We start from the raw sequence: 22298 nt of genomic DNA, 5'->3' as shown, positions 1-22298 counted from the left end.
CAGAGTTGAGATGTGGTAGTTTCAACAGGCTTCGCTGAGAAAGGTACTACATGGCGTATTTTTGTTCAGCACAGAATGCAGTGGTAGAAAACATGATACATTGCTTTGTCTTTGTGTTGGGACAGCAGCAGGCAAGGCTGACCATCGCGGTCCAATGCGAATAATGAGAATGCACCCCAAGGGTCATATATAAAAAAAAAAAAATAAGGTGACAATGTGAAACCTAAGCCTCCCTTGCTCACCGATGTGCATTTGGAACCTGGGACCTTACTTGTTGGAGGGAGGAACCTCTCTCTCTAATACTACATCATCCCCTACTTTGTTTTCCCCCCATATTCCCTCTTAAGGCCCGTACACACAATAAGAAACTCGGAAGGGAAATTTCGTCCGACGACCGATCTGCCGATTTTCGGATTGTTAGTATGGTGCTTTCAACAGCCGACTCAGACTTTTCGGCTGACAAAATCCTGATGTGCAGGCTATAAAATTTTTGTTGACCGTAATACAACTCCTGATTTTCGTCTCAGTACAGATTTCGACGGAAAAAAATCTTAAGAGCAAGACTAGGCATGCTCAGAGATGAAAGAACACATACAAAGCAATCCAACACATGACATCACTTCTGAAGTAGAATTCTGTCGTACGGGAAAATACGTATGAAAATAACCTCTTCACTTTTATCATTTTAAAATGATCCTTTTATTTTATTGCTTTTGGTTGGTAAACTTTGCCTGCAAATTGTATTTACAAAAGAAAAAAAAAATCTGTATATTCTTTTTAATGAAAATGGGAGAGGTTACAGAAAAAAAAAAAAGATTACATATGGACTTTGTGCAGCAAATGGTATTCATACAAGTCAAGTGGTAATAAATGACTTAGGAGTTATATTAGCGAATTCCTTGTTAATTGGTAACTTAACCAAGAAATTAACAATAATTTCCGCAGCAGACTAACTTACAAGCTTCTGTCAACAGCCCTGTCTGCTTTAGTATTACCTAATGACAGGTGTCGCATGGATGCCTTGTTTAAAGCAATGCTGTCATACAGCTCTGAAAGTATGGGAATATCAGTCAATGTTTGTTATCCTAAGTCCCTGCCCACATTATAGCTCTTCGCTGATATGCTGCAAAATACTAAAACAATTCGAATTTTAGACCATGACTCTATAAAAAGTCAATACAAGAAAGGATTTGATTTTTTTATGTCTATATGTGGCCAGTCTTTGTAAGTCATGACTGAGCACCTCTGAAAACACCAACAACGAAGGGGCACAAGGACAGATTTATTTTTGCAGATGTAAAGCCTTCATTTATCAGAATCCATATTTTGCTTTTAGGCTTGAGCAATTTCCAACATCTGGTAGAAATAAAATTATCCCAGTGCTTCATCACTGTGCTCCCTTTTCTTTGGCCACGTGCAGAAGAGTGTGATTATCAGCCAATATAATAGTACAAGAGGGAATTGAAGGGAGCTATTTTATTCCAACTACATCCACTTCTACTTCTTTACCAAAATTGACATCCTCCCCTGCATTCTTGATTACCAAACACTGGGCATAATCTGGCAATAAATCCCAAAGCACAACTTGAATAAACTAGGAAAAAGTAGATACTTCTGTCAAACTTTTTATCACTGTTCTTGAACATGTTGAAGAGATTTCACCTTACGTCATTCTGACAATATGTAACAGCAGGAAAAGAGTTAGTGGAGAGATCATTACAGGGGCAGGAAGCCAAATCATATTAACCTGAAAGATGTTCTGACCCTTCCAAATTTACCGAAAAAAAATTATTTTGGGAGTCTATGTCTTCAGTGGAGAGATTTCATAGAATATCCTGTCCCAGTGGGGGCCAAGACCCTAATAAAAACACTAGTTGGGATTATATTCCTTCTCCACGAAAAAAACTGGCTAAAAAATATGTTCCTGTAAAAGTTAGTACATATTTGATATCTTTTACAGGGGTATTATTTTGGCATATTTACTTTGACTGCCAGGGTTGCTTTAACGCTAGGATTTATAAAAGTGTATCTTAAGGCAAGACCTTTTTTTCTTAGCTATAGAAAGAACCCCTGCAAAAATGTTATTACTCAAAGAAATATTGAATAGGCACTGGGATTTCAATCCCTATGTATACAATCACATTTAAGAAGCTATCAAATGAGCTCACTCACTTGGTGAGGCAGCTCCCAAAATGAAGCATCCCTCAGCGGCTACCAAAATGTATTAAAAATGTAAACATACAAGAATGGGTGCCAAATTATGAGGTAAAAGAGTCCAAAAAGTATTTAATAGTTCATAATTCGACCATAAAAGATAGCCAACATATTTATAGGGCAACAACAGCCCCTTTTTATCATTGCTACAAAATAGATCTAAATATAAAACATGATACGATCATAATAAGATAATAATATAGATAAGATCATAATATGTACATATCAATAAAAACATGTTTAAAAAAATATACCATTCCATAAAACACATTGGGAGATTAAACAAAAGTGTAAGATTACATTTCATCAAACAAAAGTGTAAGATCGCATTTCACAACAGATGACCATTAAACTATTCTTATTAAATACCACTGTGAGTAAAACTGTATTTACATTATGTCCTTTCAAATAAGCCTGCTGAAATTCAACATCATAATAGATTGTTATATAAAGATAAGAAAGTGAAAGCTTTTAACAGCTTAAAGCGGAGTTCCACCCTGGATTTGTTTTTTTTTTTTTTAATACCCCCGGGACAGTCAGGGCTAGTGCATTCCACAATCTGATCTGTCCCGGGTTGCACTTACCTGCAAGACGAAATACTTACCTTGCAAACGTCTTGTCCAGCGCTGCCATCTCAGATGTGGGCAGCTTGAAGCCAGCGCGTCCTCTTCGGCGTCTTCTTCCGCCTTCTGTGGTCCCACGATGCTCTGCGCCGGCCCCGACGTCACTTCCGGGTCGCGCGCGTCACCCCTCCACAGCTTCTGGGCATGCCCAGAAGCTGTTTAGAAGGGGATGACGCGCGCGACCCGGAACTGACGTCGGGGCCGGTGCAGGCGCAATGATTCCTGGGAGCTATGACGTCCAGCTCCCAGGAATCATTGCAGAGCCAGGAAGTGACGACGGGCCGCGGCCGAGGAAGGAGGAAGAAGGAAGTAAGGTAAGTATATTTTCTTCGCTACGAGGTAAGTAAAAAAAAAAAAAATATGCGATTATCCATTTCTTTTTCAGGTGACCCGGAGCGAGAAGATGGAGGTAAGTATAAAAATAGGGTGGAACTCCACTTTAATTCAGAACTGATCTACTTCTCCTTGTATCTACGTATTATTCCCCAATTTATCAATTTGTACTTGTAGGAGCCTTGGAAAAAAATATCTGCATACATGCCTAAAATAATAATCAAGAACAAAACCATTGGTACTTGTTTGAACCTTGGAAAAAAAAATATCTGCATACAAATAAATGTTAGAAAATGTAGCAATTATTTCCCAAAAAAAAAACCTCGCTGAAAATCCATTTCTCTGAGTTCATTGACGGACACAGCGCTCCATAAATCAGAACTACTGGGTTATATTGCCTCCTCCAGGATAGGACTAGGCAGAACAAAAAACACTCTTTGCTTTAGGTATTCATTTTAGTAGCAATCAGTATTAGAAGTATTAAAACTCCATAGAGGGGTGGGCGCTGTGTCCGTCGATTAACTCCGTGAAATGGATTTTACGGTAAGTACAAATATCCCATTTTCTCTTTCGTTCATCGACGGACACAGCGCTCCTTAAATCAGAACTACTAGGGTGTCCAAAAGCAGTGCCAAAAGGAAAATGAGGGGTGAGGAAAATAAACCAAGGCTAAACACAAGAGCCTTAACTAGAACAAAGGAGCCTTAACCAAGTCACAGGAGCCCCATATAAAATAAAACATAAAAAATAAAGATTTAGAAAAACACAGCTCAAGAGGGAAAAGCCCCTCTTAAACAGCAGCCTGCAAAACCTAGCGACCAATAGAAGCATCCGCAGATGTAAAAGTATCTACTTTGTAGAATTTGGTGAAAGTATGCACCAACGACCAAGTGGCCACCTTGCAAACTTGAGAAACTGACATTTGATGACGGAAGGCCCAGAATGTACTCAGCGCCCGAATAGAATGCGTTGCGACAGGGAAAGGAGGAACCTGACCCTGAATAGAATAGGCCGGAGTCAACGTCTGTCTGATCTAGAAATGGTAACCGAAGAAGCAGCCAGCCCTTGCCTTGGTCCTTGTGTATCCACAAGAGTCTGACCTCCGAAAGGACTCAGTAGCTGCCAGATACACCTGAATCGCCCGAACCACATCCAAGGCATGCAAAGCAAATTCTTTGGGATGGGCCGGCTTGGGACACAAGGAAGGCAACACAATGTCCTCATTCAAATGGAAGTCAGAGACCACTTTGGGCAGGAATGACGGACAGGGAGGAAGAATCACTTTATCTCTATGGACCAATAGATAGGGAGTACAACAGGATAGCCGGTGGGCTGAGGTAATAGCCACCAAGAATGCCACCTTCTGTGACAACATTGGCAAGGGAATCTCCCGAATCAAAGGAGGAGAAAAAAAAATTGCTAGGACCAAGAGATCCCAGCAGGGAGCCTAGGTCCTTACTCCTGATTAGACATTAAAACTGAATACTGATAGCAGAGAGGGGGTTATATATGGACAGCCCATTAGCGTAGCCAAGTGTTTTTTGTTCTTCCTAGTCCTACTCCTGGAGGAGGCCATATATCCCAGAAATTATGATTTAAGGAGCACTGTGTCCGTCGATGAATGAAAGAGAAAATGATTTTTTTTTTTTTCTAATCCCAAATTTCTCTTTTAAAGCTGATGATTAGTAAAAAAAAAAAAAAAAAATATATAACATTTATACTCACCTTGGTGGATGCAGCATGGGTCCCCTACCTCTAAACCGAGAACTGAGCGTTCAAAGACCATTGATTGCTCAGTTCTTGGTCTTTAGTGAGCAGAGAGACAGTGACTGTCAGTCACCAGCTCTCTGCTCTGTCCCTCCAGCACTTACTGGAGCACTGAGCAGTGAAGGTGGCAGGAGCAGCTGGCTCAGGCTCTCAAGGGCATGTTAAGAAGCTGAGCCAGCTGCCGGTCCAGGCATCTGGGTGGATCTCGATATTACATTAAGAATTTCTCCTGAGCCTGGATTGGCTGAGTGACGTTAGCCAAGCTGAATATGGATCAAAGAAAGCGCACTTCCGTGATCCCAAGGAAAAGTAGAGCAAGAGCTTTGGCCCTACTTCTCCTGTAATGAATCAGTAGGAAACAAATATTTGTTCTGTTTAAAGATTCCTAATATAGATCCCTTTGGTTAGAATTTTTAAGTTCGAGTCCTTTCAAATCATCATTCCTTTGTTCCAAGATTTGCCCGTTTTATCTGATCTACCCTTTTAGAGCAGATACGCGTACAAGACAGATACAAACACAAAAATGTTACATTTTTCAAAAATAATTTGATATAGATGCCAATACCTTTTGCAGGGTTTATTCAAGAACAAATTGTATATTCCTGATTATTTTAGATATTTTTTTCAAGGCTCAAACAAGTAAAAACTGGCACATTTGTGAACAACATTTAGCTACAACTGGAACCAGTTCAGTCCTAAACGATTTCCAAAAGTGATATGTAAGGCAGTCACAAGTCCTTTTCGCATCAGCATTCCGATCGGATCTACCCGTCAGTTTTTCAGGTGGATCTAACCAAAAGCTCAATGCAGCCTATAGGAGGCAAATGTAAACAGACATGCGTCATTTAAATCCAATTACTTCCAGGTTCTGCCTAATTCTAAAAGAAAAAAGGGAGTGTTACTATAAGTCCTAGGTTTATTTGCCACCAGGGATTTCATCTACATGGAAGTTGTATGTTCTTAAAGCTTAAAAGAGGTTTTCTCCCACAGTCCAAAGGAGTGTGTAAGAAAGGCTGTGTAAGAACAGGACAGACTGTATGTAAGCTTTTTTTTAAAAGGGCAACTCCACTTTCATAAGAAAAAAAAAAGTATAGCAAAAAAATGATTTATATATACACGCACTGCTTAAAAAAATTAAAGGAACACTTTGAAAACACATCCGATCTCAATGGGGAAAAATATCATACTGGATATGTATACTAATATGGACTGGGTAATGTGTTCGGAACAAAAGGATGTCACATCGTTTGATGTAAATGAAAGTTATCAACCTTCAGAGAGTTGAATTAATAGACAACCCGAAAATCAAAATGAAAAAATGATGCAGCAGGCTAGTCCATTTTGCTGAAATTTCATTGCAGCGACTCAAAATAGTACTCAGTAGCTTGTATGGCCCCCCATGTGCTTGTATGCATACCTGACAACGTCAGGGCATGCTCATAATGAGACAACAGATGGTGTCCTGGGGTATTACCTCCCAGATCTGGACCAGGGCATCACTGAGCTCCTAAACAGACAGAGGTGTAACCTGGCAGCGTTGGATGGACCAAAACATAACATTCTTAGAGGTGTTTTATTGGATTTAGGTCAGGCAAACGTGGGGGCCATTCAATGGTATCAATTTCGTCATCCTCTGGGAACTGGCTACATACTCTCGCCACATGAGGCCAGGCATTGCCATGCACCAGGAGGAACCCAGGACCCACTGCACCAGCGTAGGATCTAACAATGGGTCCAAAGATGTCATCCCCATACCTAAGTGCATTCAGGGTGCCATTTTTTTAAACTGTAGAGGTCTGTGCGTCCCTCCATGAATATGCCTCCCCAGACCATCACGGACCCACCACCAAACCAGTCACGCTGAACGATGTTACAGGCAGCATAACGTTCTCCACGGCTTCCCCAGACCCTTTCACATCTGTCACATGTGCTCAGGGTGAACCTGCCCTCATCTGTCAAAAGCACAGGGCGCTAGTGGTGGACCTGGCAATTCTGGTTTTCAATGGCAAATGCCAGTCAAGCTCCACAGTGCCGGGCAATGAGCACAGGGCCCACCAGAGGACGTCAGGCCCTCAGGCCAGCTTCATAAAGTCTGTTCCTGATTGTTTGGTCAGAGACATTCACACCAGTGGCCTTCTGGAGGTCATTTTGTAGGGCTCCGGCAGTGCTCATCCTGTTCCTCCTTGCACAAAGGAGCAGATACTGGTCATGCTTATGGGTTAAGGACCTTCTATGGCCCTGTCCACCTCTCCTAGAGTAACTGCCTGTCTCCTGGAATCTCCTCCATGCTCTTGAGACTGTGCTGGGAGACTCAGCAAACCTTCTGGCAATGGCACAAATTGATGTGACATCCTGGAGGAGTTGGACTGCCTGTGCAACCTCTATAGGGTCCACGTATTGCCTCATGCTACCAGTAGTGACACTGACCCTAGCCAAATGCAAAACTAGTGAAAAAGAGTCAGAAAAGATGAGCAGGGGAAAAAATGTCAGTAGCCTCAACCTGTAAAACCATGCCTGTTTTGGAGGTCATCTCATCTAGTGCACCTGTTATAATTTAATAACATCAAAGCACCTGATACTAATTAACAACCCCCTCTGCTACTTAACTTACCACATCAATATCCCAAGAGTTTAATTGACTTGATGCTATACTCTGAATAAAAAGTGTTCCTTTTTTTTGAGCAGTGTATATATTATACACACACACAATTGCTACAATCTGCAGTGCTGTAACTTTCTGTAAAAATCAATGCAATATGGCAACCTGGAGCTGGTGTACAGAATGCCTCCAAAAATGTCATTAGAAATAGACATTTTGGGAGATATTCCCCAAAGTTTAATTACTGCTAAAGGAAAGCAGACACAGCAGCTTCCATCATTAGAACACATAATGTACATCAGCTGATTAATAAGGAACCAGACCCTCCCATTCGGAATGAGTGTGTGACCAGTCTGGTGAAACAAACAGCTATTTCTTCACTGTAATAAAGTGAAGATATCTGATAGAATGTTTGTTAAAATCTCATGTACATTGATTACCCAGAGGTTTTTTCCCTCAACAAAAGTAGAGTTACTCTACGTTTAGGGGCTGACACTACTAGCTCTCTGTACTATATGAGCATTGTGGAATATGTTTGATTTTGGTTTGAATGTATGGAAAACTATGTAAAATATTAAGCACATCCGGAATGATTACAAAAAAACATCAATGTAACTAATGCACCAAGAAATTCTGGTCTTAACATTTTCTATCAAGCGCACTCTTTTATTCCCTAAACACAGCTCTAGAGGCCAGAAAGCCAAACGTGGTGTCGCCACACAACACCTTTACCCAAGATTAGTATGTCTGACACATGTCTGGCACATACAGAGCTGTAGGCAGTCAAGTGAAATAGTCTCATTTGTCTTCTCCCTCTGGTGTGACTCAAATAATGGATTTTTGTTTCAATTGATCTTAATGGTAGGTAGTAGAACTGAAAAGTGTACTGCTAATAACAGGCCCCCGAGGCAGCAGTTTCACTCATCCAGACAGCTAATGCCCAGATCGATTTTTTAAATGTACTCCCAAATACGCTTAGTAACCTTACTGCTTATCAATGTTTTGAATCTTAATTCACACTTTCTACAGGTCCAGGACATTGATAAAGCCATATTGCAGGCTGGTCTGGGCAATGTAGGTAGGTAATGCGGTCACTAAATGTGCAAAAAGAACCATGCACTGGCCATGCTGTCAAATTGAAGATTCTGAATAAAAACTTTTTCTTTTTGGTTATTTTAAATATTATGACTGACGGACATAGTTTATATAACCTTACCTTCAAGTCACAATGTCAACCCTTAGCTTAAATCTAAATAATTAGCCACAACGATTTATCATTTAACAAGAACATCTAAATTATCTTTGAAGCTTCAATTGCAAAGATCTCTTGCTTCTTGAAAAATGAACAGGAAGGTACTTTCCAATGATAAAATACAGGGATCAGACATTAAAGGATTACTAAACCCAGGACACTGCATTCACTATATCTGGTCTCCCACAGTACACAGAACAGGGAAATTAGATTATTTTAGTAAATATAAACTGCTAAATACCTTTTTTCATCAGCAGTATATAGCAGTCTTGTGACTTCTATCAGTGTCCAGTTAAAGTTTGTAGGAAGCGTTTTCATTCTCTTTTGACTGTCCTATGAGCCTGCATGACTCGTGACCCTCTGTCTGAAGAGTGCTGATTGGCCCTATGCTGATCACATGCACCCTCCCAAGAAGAAAAAAAAAAAAACTAGCAATACACACCAAAACTGAGCATGTGCAGAGTGACTCCAAAGGCTCTGTTCTATCAGGAAATTTATTGTGGACAGTGGAAGAAGGGGTGGATCAGAGAAGACAGAATCAAACAGCCATTTTACAAAATGCAGAGGATTAACCCCTTATGTCCCACAGTGAGTATAACAAGCATGCTTTACTGCATATGCAGACTGACTTTACTGTTGTGGGTTTAGTAAAACTTTAACCTTAATAGAGTCTGTAGGTCATAGTGCTTGAAACTTTGCTCAACTTTTAATCATTTTTTTTTTTTTTTTTTTTTAAACTGGGGAGATCCAGACAGCGTTCCCACCAGTCAAAAGTCAAACTTTCATTTTTCATTAACCTTTATAATCAATGAGTAGACAAGAACAACTGTTAATAATCTGGATTTCGGCCTCAACACTCAACAGAAACTGCTCTCCTAAAACTAAGAAACAATCTACTACAGGCTAAAACCAATGGACACTATTCTGTACTCCTACTCCTGGACCTTGCTGCTGCCTTTGATACGGTTGACCACCCCCTCCTCCTCAAAAAAAAAAACTCCACGCCTTTGGTCTCCATGACTGTACTCTTCACTGATTCTCTTCCCACTTATCCAACCGCACCTTTAGCATTACTTACAATTCTACTTCCTCCTCTCCTCTTCCTTTCTCTGTTGGGGTCCCCCAAGGTTCTGTTCTTGGACCTCTCCTATTTTTAATCTACACCTCCTCTCTGTGTCAGCTGATAGCCTCCCATGGCTTCCAATACCATCTCTTCGCGGACAATACCCAAATCTATACATCCACCCCTTAGCTTACTCCCTCAGTCTCCTTACATATCACTTATTTACTAGCAGATATATCAGTCTGGATGTCACACTACTTCTTCAAACTCAATCTATCCAAAACCAAGCTTATTTTAACTCCACCACATGCCCCTTCCACTGATATCTCAATCAAAATCGATGGCACAACTATCAGCCCATCTCCGCATGCCAAGGTCCTAGGTGTAGTCCTGGACTCTGAACTCTCCTTCAAGCCCCAAAGCCAATCACTGTCCAAATCTTCCCGCCTCAACCTTCGCAACATCTCCAAAATACGTCCCTTTCTACTCAATGACACAACAAAGCTCCCAGTTCAATCCCTGGTCATCTCGCACCTTGACTACCGCAATCCCTCCACTGGCTTCCGTTCACCCAACAAATTAAATTCAAAATACTAACAACAACTTACAAAGCCATCCACAATTTAGCCCCCAGCTACATCACTAGCCTAGTCTAAAAATACCAACCTAATCGTTCTCTTCGTTCCTTTCAAAACCTCCGGCTCTCTTACTCCATCGTCATCTCCTCCCATGCTTACTTCCAGGACTTTTCCAGAGTCTCTCCAATCCTATGGAACGCCTTACCCCAATCTGTCTGATTATCTCCTACTTTATTAGCTTTAAGATGATTCCTGAAAGCCCTCCTCTTTAGAGAAGCCTATCCTACCCACACCTAATAACTGTACTTCCATTTTCTCCATTAGCTCATCCCCCACAGTTATTGCCTTTTGTTTAACTTGACCCACCCTTCTAGATTGTAAGCTCTACGGACCTGGGCCCTCTAATTCCTCCTGTATTGAATTGTATTGTAACTGTATTTTCTTCCCTCATATTGTAAAGCGCTGTGCAAACTGTTGGCGCTATATAAATCCTGTATAATAATAATAATTTTGAAATCGGATCCTAACATTGGTCTGGAAAGAATGAATTCCTTCCAAAGTTCTAACATACACACATGCACCGAATATTTCCCCTACTTAATATCTTCTACAATTGTGTAAAGTACTGTATGACGAGCACCATTTAGATTGTACAGTTACACTCACAGTTATCTTCAACATGTTTTGCAGTGTCCTCTTCTGCAGGAAACACTTGATTTATAGCAGCCAAAAAAGTCTGTAAAACAAATATGCACAAAAATCAGAGAAAACATTTAGATACTGACATGAATGCAGTACAATTTTATTCTTACTTTATTACATTATAATGGTCGGAATGTTAGAGATTTGATCAACTGACTTATGCTAATGTTTAGCGTGTGGCTTTCTTGATTTCTCCCTAAAATAAGAAAAGCTACACACATTGAGTGTTAGTGCATATGCATTTCAAGCCCTGGACTTGCTGATAAAGGGGGCCAAATTGGTGATAAGGCACAACATTTGGGCACGGCTATCTTGCTGAAATCGTCATTCCTCGATTTTCCCTATACCCTGGCAGTTGCAATCTTCCAGTGCTGCTGGCATTGTCACAAGAGTACTGACTATGCCCACCCCCCTGCTCCATTTACAGAAGCTGTATTATAGCTTCCACCAATGAAAAGCCCCCTTTTTGATGGGATGAATAGAGGAGGCAGCCTTTTCGTTCATCTGCCCATCCTCCATTCATAGAGCACTTGTGATTGAAGTACAGCTTCTTTGAATGGAAGAAGGGGCTGGAAAGGGCGGGGAATGGGATAGTCAGCACTCCTAAAGAGTTGCTATGAAAGTTCCAGCGACTGTATTAACTCCACAGCACCAGATGATTACTGCTGCAACGGTATGGGGGGAGGGGGTGTTAAAGGACTGAAGATTTCAACTAAGACTGCAGCCACCAGCACAAGAGACACTTCTCACTGAATGAAAGTGCCAAATGTAACTAAACGTAGGCTTTAAATGAATACATTAAGGATGTGATAATGAACACAGTGCAACAGTCCATACTTTCTTCGTTATATCTGTCTGGAGTCCAGCTTCAAGCTTTTTTCAGACTGTGGAAAGTACCTTGTTGCCTTCTTTTTTTTTTTAAATAACAAACCAGTTATACTTACCTGCTCTGTGCAATGGTTTTGCACAGAGAAGCCCCGTTCCTCTTCTTTTTGGGTCCCCCATCAAAAATCCTGGTTCTTTTCCCCTGCTAAGTGCCCCCAGCAGCAAGTCTCTTATTTTGGGGGCTCTTGGGCAGGTTGGCTCCCGTTTCAATTTCACACACACACAGAGCACGACTCGGCACCCCCACTCTCTCCTCATTGGCTCACTGGCTGTGACTGACAGCAGAAGGAGCCAATGGCTCCAGCTGTTGTGTGAGCCAATGAGGAGAGAGAGAGACCCAGGAGAGCTGATGCTTTCATGCAGATCATTGGATCTAAATGGGGCTCAGGAAAAGTGAGCTGCACCCAGAAGGTTTTTTACCTTAATACATCGAATGCATTAAGGTAAAGAAAAAGACTTGAGCCTTTAGAACCACAGTTTTCTGTTGGGCTATACGTTATAACAGTATCATGCAGTTTAATAATATAGGGGCGCAATGTTGGAATGCAAGGTCTGATATCAATGTCACAAAGAGATAGGACATAATTCTTGTCAGTCTATGGGCTATGCTAGTCCACAACTCTATATTATACCACAATAGGTTGGGGCTAGACTAGGACCCCAGTGAGAAGTTATTCATTCTGTAGAATAGGAAGTGAAGCAACAAGGTAGGCAGAAGTCACAGCCAATTATTCACCTTAGGTAGTTTTACATGTGGGCATCAAAATTATGTTTGTTGGTCCTCCCCAACGCATATAGGATTTTGTTTTCTTACTACATTTTGATTAAGGGTCCATTCACACTAGCGCGACTTGTCAGGCGACTTGGTCGCCTGACAAGTCGCGGTCGGTCGCCTGCGATTGATTAGCACAGGACCCGTTCCAATAGGAGCGACACGAGTCGCTCCGACTTAGAAAAAGGGTCCTGTACTACTCTGGGGCGACCTGGAGGCGACTTGCATTGACTTCAATTATATGAAGTCCGTGCATGTCGCGCCGAGGTCGCGGTGCACGCTGTGCACCGCGACTTCACAGGTCGCCCCAGCAAGTCGTGTCGCCCCTGTCTGAATGGGCTCTTAAGGTAAATAATTGAGGTGCTGACCACAACACCAAAGCAATTCAGCTCAGTAAATCAAATAAAAAATGTGAATTCCAGCTGGCTATTAAAAATTAGTTTCCCAACTTTTTCTTTTTCCAATTGTTATAAACAAAAATCAATATTAATGCGCTTATCCTATGCAGCATTTTCAAATCCCAGGATTCCATACTATGAGCACACAGAAAAACTTTTTTTTGCTCTTTATTACCTCTTCATTACCCATTTCTGCTCTGATAGTCTTTCATGTGTAGTGATAAAATTATTTGAAAATGCTGCTTCCCACATTGAGCCCCGTACATGATCTACTTCTTATAGTTTCATGTTATTGGTTTCTTGGTGAAAAGTAGCTGGTGTGTTGAGGCACAGAATATAATTTTCTGTTGGCATGTACTGACTGTAAACGATGCATGATGTGAGATATCAAAGATATAGTAGATTGAAGAGTCAGGCGCAGACAATAGAATTATGCCTAGAACTTCCCTGTCTGAGGCTATACTAGAGGGGTTATTGGATAATGAATTAATAACGCACACGCACGCACACACACACGTATGTTTTTGTGTTTTAAGAGCTTTTACTACTGAAGAAAGCTTCTAATACCGGTCACTAAAATGTATGAACTGTACAAAAACCCAGTAGAAAGTCTACACTTACTGGGAAACCGAGGGAAAATGACTCCATACTACCTAGTTTGATAGATGATAATGTACAATGTATTGTCAAAAGTATTGGGACACCTGCCTTTACAGGCACATGAACTTTAATGGCATCCCAGTCTTACTCCGTAGGGTTCAATATTGAGTTGGCCCTCCCTTTGCAGCTATAACAGCTTCAACTCTTCTGGGAAGGCTGTCCACAAGGTTTAGGAGTGTGTCTATGGGAATGATTGACCACTCATCCAGAAGCACATTTGTGAGGTCAGGCATTGATGTGGATGAGAAGGCCTGGCTCGTAGTCTCCGATTTAATTATTCCCAAAGGTGTTCTATTGAGTTAAGGTCAGGACTCTGTGCAGGCCAGTCAAGTTCCTCCACCCCAAGCTCGCTCATCCATGTCTTTATGGATCTTGCTTGTGCACTGGTCCAAATCATTTGGTGGAAGGGGGTTTATGGTGTGGGGTTGTTTTTTAAGGGTTGGGCTTGGCCCCTGAGTTCCACTGAAGAGAATTCTTAAGGTGTTAGCATACCAAGACATTTTGGCCATTTCCATGCTCCCAACTATGTGGGAACAATTTGGGGGTGGTCCCTTCCTGTTCCAACATGACTGTGCACCAGTGAACAAAGCAAGGTTGAAATGCAACCATGGCTGCCTTCATAAGGTGAGTGATGTTGACATACAACTATGGCTGCCTTCATAAGGTGAGTGATGTTGACATACAACTATGGCTGCCTTCATAAGGTAAGCGATGTTGTCATACAACTATGGCTGCCTTCATAAGGTGAGTGATGTTGTCATACAACTATGGCTGCCTTCATAAGGTGAGCGATGTTGACATACAACTATGGCTGCCTTCATAAGGTAAGCGATGTTGTCATACAACTATGGCTGCCTTCATAAGGTGAGTGATGTTGTCATACAACTATGGCTGCCTTCATAAGGTGAGCGATGTTGACATACAACTATGGCTGCCTTCATAAGGTGAATGATGTTGTCATACAACTATGGCTGCCTTCATAAGGTGAGTGATGTTGTCATACAACTATGGCTGCCTTCATAAGGTGAGCGATGTTGACATACAACTATGGCTGCCTTCATAAGGTGAATGATGTTGTCATACAACTATGGCTGCCTTCATAAGGTGAGCGATGTTGACATACAACTATGGCTGCCTTCATAAGGTGAGCGATGTTGACATACAACTATGGCTGCCTTCATAAGGTGAGCGATGTTGACATACAACTATGGCTGCCTTCATAAGGTGAGCGATGTTGACATACAACTATGGCTGCCTTCATAAGGTGAGCGATGTTGACATACAACTATGGCTGCCTTCATAAGGTGAGTGATGTTGACATACAACTATGGCTGCCTTCATAAGGTGAGTGATGTTGACATACAACTATGGCTGCCTTCATAAGGTGAGTGATGTTGACATACAACTATGGCTGCCTTCATAAGGTGAGTGATGTTGACATACAACTATGGCTGCCTTCATAAGGTGAGCGATGTTGACATACAACTATGGCTGCCTTCATAAGGTGAGCGATGTTGACATACAACTATGGCTGCCTTCATAAGGTGAATGATGTTGATATGCAAGGACAGACATGTGGAAGTCTTAGGATTACCAGATAAAAATAAAGGGGAAAACGCCTTAAAAATAAAACAAATGCAGCAACCACCACGTCTGCTATGCTCCAATATTTATATATATATATTTTTTTTTTTTGGGGGGGGGGGAGGGGGGGCAGGGGTTGTTTTTCTACCCTCCATAAAAAACAAAGAGGACACCCACCCACTGCTTACTGTGTTCAAGCAGCAGTGCTTTAGTTCAAGAAGTGTAGTTCTATACTTTTGTGTGCTTGGCTGTTTCGGGAAGCACAGTGCAAAGCATCTAGATAGAATCAGGTCTTTTACTGATTTTTGCAAAACTCCCCAAAAGCTGCCGATTGCAAGGGAATTGATAACCTAAAAAGTCAACCACATGAGCCCAATGTATCTGGACTGTGTCTGCATGTGTGTGCACTTCTCAATTTTGGGACACCTAGGCCTTGTTTACACTTCCACCTTCAGATCACTCTTCAGACAGCATTTGACAGGCATTGAGGTGGTGCTGTATCGCCTCCTCACTGCCTGCTTTAACTCCTTAAACCTTGCTCTAGCATGTTGCAATTGTATACATTCTACCTTGCAAAGATTCCCCATTCAGTTGAACGGGTCACTTTCAGCGGGATACTTTTTGCATAAAAGGGAGTGGTTGGGGAGTGGTCAAAATGTGGCTCATCCGCATGTTTTTACCCTTCCCCCAAACAGTGTAAATGAACCCTTAAGGCGTCTTCCAAGCATATCAGAGCATGTCAAAAGGCACACTGCACATTCAGTAACCTTGGTAATACCAGAAAAACAAGCCAGAAAATTTAGACCTATGAGCACCTTAATAAGACAAGAATAAAATCTTTTCTCCCAGGACATTATTCACATTTAAATACACAGGTTAAGTACAGTGCCTTGAAAAAGTTGTTATACTCCTTGAAATTTTAAACATTTTGTCATGTTACAACCAAAAAGGTAAATGTATTTTATTGGGATTTTATGTAACAGACCAACACAAAGTGGCACATAATTGTGAAGCAGAAGGAAAAAAAGATAAATGGTTTTCAAATTTTTTTACAAATCAATATCCTAAAAGGGTGGTGTGCATTTGTATTCAGCTTACACTGATACCCCTAACTAAAATCTTGTGGAACCAATTGCCTTCAGAAGTCACCTAATTAGTAAAAAGAGTCCACCTGTGTGTAATTGAATCTCAGTATTAATACAGCTGTTCTGTGAAGCCCTCAGAGGTTTGTTAGAAAACCTTAGTGAACAAACATCATGAAGGCCAAGGAACACACTAAACAGGTCCGGGTTAAAGTTGTGAAGAAGATTAAAGCAGGGTTAGGTTATAAAAAAATATCCCAAGCTTTGTACATCTCTTCAATCCTATGGAACTCCTTACCCTTATCTGTCCAATTATCTCCTACTCTATCAGCTTTTAGGCGATCTCTGAAAACCCTCCGTTTCAGAGAAGCCTATCCTACCCACACTTAACAAATATACCTCCATTTTCTCCACCAGCCCATCCCCCACGATTATTGCCTTTTGTTTCACTTGACCCTCCCTTCTAGATTGTAAGCTCTAATGAGCTGGGCCCTCTAGTTCCTCCTGTTTTGAACTGTATTGTAACTGTATTGTCTTCCCTCATATTGTAAAGCGCTGCGCAAACTGTCGGTGCTATATAAATCCTGTATAATAATAATCTTACGGAGCACTGTTCAATCTATCATCTGAAAATGGATAGTGTATGGAAGAACTGCTAACCTACCAAGAAACATGGTGGTGGCAGCATTATGTTGTGGGGATGCTTTTCTTCAGCAGGGACAGGGAAGCTGGTCAGAGTTGATGGGAAGATGGACGGAGCCAAATACAGGGCAATCTTAGAAGAAAACCCGTAAAGAGTCTGCAAAAGACTTGAGACTGGGACAGAGGTTCACCTTCCAGCAGGACAACGACCCTAAACATACAGCCAGAGCTACAATGGAATGGTTTAAATCAAAGCATATTCATGTGTGAAGCTGGATACACACTATACAACTTTTGTTGTTAGATTTTCTTCAGATTTACCTTCAACTATGTAGTGCAGGGGCCTGCATACAAATTGAAAGTGTTTAGGTTTGACCTCATATTATATGGTTTTGGTAAATCTAAAGGAAAAAATCTAAAGAAAATTGTATAGTGTGTATGGCCATTAGAATGGCCCAGTCTAACTCCACACCTAAATTCAATTAAAAATCTGTGGCAAGACTTGAAAATTGCTGTTCACAGATGCTCTCCATCCAATAGGGCATTGCTTGAGCTATTTTGCAAAGAATAATGGGAAAAAAACTTCACTCTCTACATGTGCAAAGCTGGTAGAGACATACCCAAAAAGACTTGCAGCTGTAATTGCAGCGAAAGGTGGCACACTTTTCAGATATTTGTAAAAAAATTTGAAAACCATTTATCATTTTCCTTCCACTTCACAATTATGTGGCACTTTGTGTTGGTCTATCACGTAAAATCCCAATAAAATATATTTACGTTTTTGGTTGTAACATGAAAAAATGTTGAAAATTTCAAGGGGTGTGAATACTTTTTCAAGGCACTGTATATAGTCCGGTATCAAATCAGAATCCTGTCTGGAACCCCATTTTTTAGTCAGCTTTCTATTTATATGTAGCACTGCCCCCTTGAAGACTGCCAGATGTCACTACTCACGGGTCCCCCTGAGTTGCCATTAGCAACCTTGACATGCACAGTCTCTCTCTTTTTCCTTCTTGGCTCGTCCAATAATAAGTCCAGGGGTATGTAGTTGTTCTTGTGTTTATTTATAAATTAGGGTTGGGAGAAGGAAATAGTGGGATACTCCAAATTAACTATGCACAAGATTTGAGGACTTCTATCTCTCGGTACAGCCAGGCTGTTGATCCACCTTGCCAATGAGGTGGATTTAGCTTTAAGTCTCTTTCCTAAGATGACTTGTTGAACTAATGTTATCTTCAGGACACTCACCTCAGAATCCAATCTCTCAACTGCAGACACCCGCCCACTGCCATTGATTGTCCCACTCTTGGGGGGGGGGGCCTCAGGTCAGGCCCCTTGACACGAGTCCCTATACTCACGATACTGTTATTCTAGGGTCTCCAGTGTCTCCCCCCCAGTCAGCTCCCCTGGATCTCTAGGTTCAGCTCTGTTCCTCTGGCCCTCAGGACAACCTCCTGAAGCCACATGCCACTGCTACAGAGGAGGCGGCAGCCGCCACCCTCCCTCCGGGACTCTGCTCTCCAGCCAAAGACCCCACAGCACATGTGCTCCTGGCTTTTATACAGTATCCCATATAATGCACCGAGGCGACCTGCCCCTGCCAATCACCAGGACTGTACCAAAGCCTATGCATCCATTCGTCAGGTTTCCTCCCATTGTCCAACATGCCTCCCTATTGGACCAGCATGAAACACTCTCTAGACATAATAAATCAAACACCGAGCACAATGAGCAGACCTCACCAACAGATCCTGCTCTTTAATAGACAGAGAGCAATATAGATTTGCCTGCTGCTCCTCTGATAGGCAGACAGAGCCAAAAACTATACTCTCTCACTAGTACCTACATAGGAGGGTGCTACATATACAACTCTGTAACGTGAGATATTAGTCCTAGCCAACATGGGAAAAAAGGTTAATTGTCACTGTAAATCAGGACGATTTATTGTATTTATGATAAAGTAATTTTTCTGTCAGGAATTAATATCTTGAAAGCAAGCCCATCTTAAGAATAATGCTAGAAGTGCCATTTCTGACAAAGTCTTGCAAAAATGGTTGTCTTCTGTACTGGATCCTCTTCAATAGTCTGAGTCCCTTACCAAGCGAAAATATCTAGATCACATTTACAGGCTTTCTTGTTTTAAACCTGACACTCAGAAAGAACTGGGGAACAAAAAAAAAAAAAAAAGACAGCCAAGCAACTAGCATTTTCAGAGGTATGTCAATAAGCACAGCCCCAGTAGGGGTCTCAAGGCCGGTTTTCTTTAAAAGTTTGTGTCCGAAAACCACCTTTATTTTGTTTTTAAAGCTTACCTTTCCTTTTTGATGCAGTGGTTCAATAGTTAAAGAATCTGGCCCAATATCCACAATATTTCCTAATTGAAATCCATCGGTTGGGTGTGGCGCCCACACAGGCTTTCCGTCCTCCATGCTGCTCTGCCGCAGTCGTCACAGTTTGCTAAAAAGTAAAAACAAAAACAAAAAAATAGATAAGAAATAATTCTTATGTAACAATAAAATGTCTTTTCTAGCACAGCGGTACATGGTCTGTAACATTTATTGAAGCGTACTATATCGATGAACAGACTTTTAATATGGTTATAGAGTTACCAGTTTTCCTAAAGGCCATTACATGCATATTTTAAGAATAGCATCTTCTCCGATTTTAAATAATGGTTTTAATAGTTTTTTTTTTTTTTTTGCATAGCTCCGAATATAACCGTGGGGCTTTGAGCACTCTGGCAGAGCAGCTTTACAAATAATCAAAAAAACCTTTAAAGCATGACTAAGAACACCTGCCAAACAGTTCTGAAGAATCAAAGAGTTCTGAAAAATCAAAAAAATAAATAAAATGCAACAAAGCATGCCGTGTACTTCTGTGCTCATAAGTTTACATTCTCTGGTAGAATTTCTAAAATATTAGCCATTTTTGCTGCACCAATGTCACATAATAGTCCCCTTACAATACACATAACTGTACCTTCAAAATGCTTTAAAATGTTATTTGGAGTAACAAGTCGAAAATGAATGGTCACAACCATAGACGTCATGTTCAACAAGGCCTATGAAGTGAAGGCCATGCATAAACCATGTAAATAGATATTGGCTATTTCATAGTTGCCAACATTTGAAAAAAATTTCCAGGGACACTTTGCAGCACAGCTATCAATTACTTACCACACCCACTTCCCTGAAGCTCCGCCCACTCTGCATAATTAATCTCCGCCTACTTATCAGATTATAGGGTCTACTTCATAAAGAGAGAATTACAGGAAATTGAAAAGGGAATTGAAAACATGAGGCCAAAGTTGCAGAGTTGGAATAATTCTACCATTCAGCTGCACTACTTCTGAATAAAGTTAAAGTTTAAAATTCTCATCACAATTCCCTGCAATTCTAAAGTGTCAGCTTGTCGGAAGGTGCTCTGCCTCCCCCTGCTGGTGGATTTCGGAAAGTGCACCATGCTGACACCCTGGCTCCTTTGACACGTTAAATTTGCGACAGACGGGAAGAGTGAGCGGGCACAGAGAGAGAGAGACAACCTGCTGCCAGAACAACAACACATAGCTGGGGTGAGAGCGACACTGTGTGGAACAAAATTATTAAAAAAAAAAAAATAATAATTTTTTTTTTTTTTTAATGATTTACATTGTCCCTGATTAACAGGGACAGTGTAAATTACCCGGGACAGGCTCCTATTTGCCGGGATTGTCCCGGGAAAAACGGGACAGTTGGCAGGTATGCTATTTTGAGGGTATGTGAGCTACCGTGGCATAAGAAATATGGCCAAACGTTATGGCAAAAGGACAACCGCATATTTTTTAGAAATGATTAGAGGAAAATTTGCATTCATCAGCCTAAAAGATGCCCATGGCCTGCTTCTGGAACATAACTCAAAGTCAACCCTTTAGTGCCTGCAGAAGAAAATCCTTGAAGGTTCTGGAGTTGCCATTACAATCTACTGGCCTCAACATCACCAAGTCACTTTTTGGGACATCTCTAAGAAGCAGACGAAAGCATAAACAGGACCTGAAGGCTTTTTGCCAAAAAAGAATGGGCCACTATACCACATGAGAAAATAGAAAGAATCAAACACAAACTATCGCAAAACTCTGTAAAGCATGATAGATGCAAAAGGGAGCAATAAACAAAAATAAGAACTAAGGGTATGCGAAATCTTCAACAGAACCATTAAGGTAAATAATAACCAAGGTTATTATTTACCTTAAGGGCTCTTTCGCACAGGTGGACCGTTCAGATCCGCCTGTCCGTTTTTTTGGCGGATCTGAACGGTCCCCCCATGCATCCCTATGGGGCATCGGATGTCAGCAGAGACATGTCTGCTGACATCCGATACGTCAAATCTGGACAGAGGGAAACCCTATCTATTTTACATCCGTCCAGCGGATCGGATAAGAACGGACCGACAGTCCGTTCTCATCCGATTTCCCCATAGAGATGTATGGGGACCTGACAGCTGTGTCTCCGCACACAGCACAGAGAACAGCTGTCATCCTCCTGCTCAGCGGGGGATTGGCGGATCGATCCCCCGCTAAGATAAACGGAGTCCGTTTGACGGACACATAGTGTAAATGAGCCCTAATTGTTATGGCTTGTTTAATGTCCTGGTTATTCGGTGACTCAGCACTGTGTAATTTAAAGCACATTTAAAATAAATGTGTTTGTTCACTTAACCACATTCCGCCTGGCCTATAGCAAGATGCTGGCTGGACGGTGGCTTTCCCGCTCTGACTGGACGTCATATGAAGTTCTTCAGAACGTGCCATTCGTGCGCTCCCCCTGGGGGGGGGCGCAGCATGGTGATCCGTGGTGCAGTGTGTCGCTCGGACACACTGCATCTCCGATCATGCTAAAGAGCCTATGACGTAGGCTCTTTACCAGGTGATCAGCTGTGTCCAATCACAGCTGATCACAGTGTAAGTAGGAAATGCCAATTATTGGCATTCCTCTACTTGCACTGACAGCACGCGAATACAGGAGAGCCAATAAGTGCCTTTCCTGACAGGGGGGGATCTGCACTGATAATCAATAAAATAAGCAGCGCAGCCCCATCAGTGAAGACCATCAATGATGCCTTTCAGTGCCCATCAGTGATGCCTATCAGTGCCATCTATCAGGGCCCAT

General features: G+C 41.6%; 1 protein-coding gene across 5 annotated transcripts in view; it reads right to left on the bottom strand.

The window, feature by feature from the left end:
* MYO6 (myosin VI) overlaps positions 1 to 22298 on the bottom strand; it is a 394715-nt gene that overhangs the window by 257204 nt on the left and 115213 nt on the right. For all 5 annotated transcript variants that reach the window (XM_082249660.1, XM_082249662.1, XM_082249661.1 and 2 more), the window contains exons 2-3: positions 19467 to 19611; positions 11096 to 11165 (exon numbers count right to left, since the gene is read on the bottom strand). In XM_082249660.1, the coding sequence (XP_082105786.1) occupies positions 11096 to 11165; positions 19467 to 19583 (187 nt within the window). In that variant the 5' untranslated portion in view covers positions 19584 to 19611. The remainder of the gene's footprint in view (positions 1 to 11095; positions 11166 to 19466; positions 19612 to 22298) is intronic.

This window comes from Pelophylax lessonae (assembly GCF_965119305.1).
Source record: "Pelophylax lessonae genome assembly, chromosome: 3".
Classification (NCBI taxonomy): domain Eukaryota; kingdom Metazoa; phylum Chordata; class Amphibia; order Anura; family Ranidae; genus Pelophylax; species Pelophylax lessonae.
The sequence above is the reverse complement of the archived record's forward strand: the minus strand, read 5'-3'. Positions and strand labels throughout refer to the sequence as shown.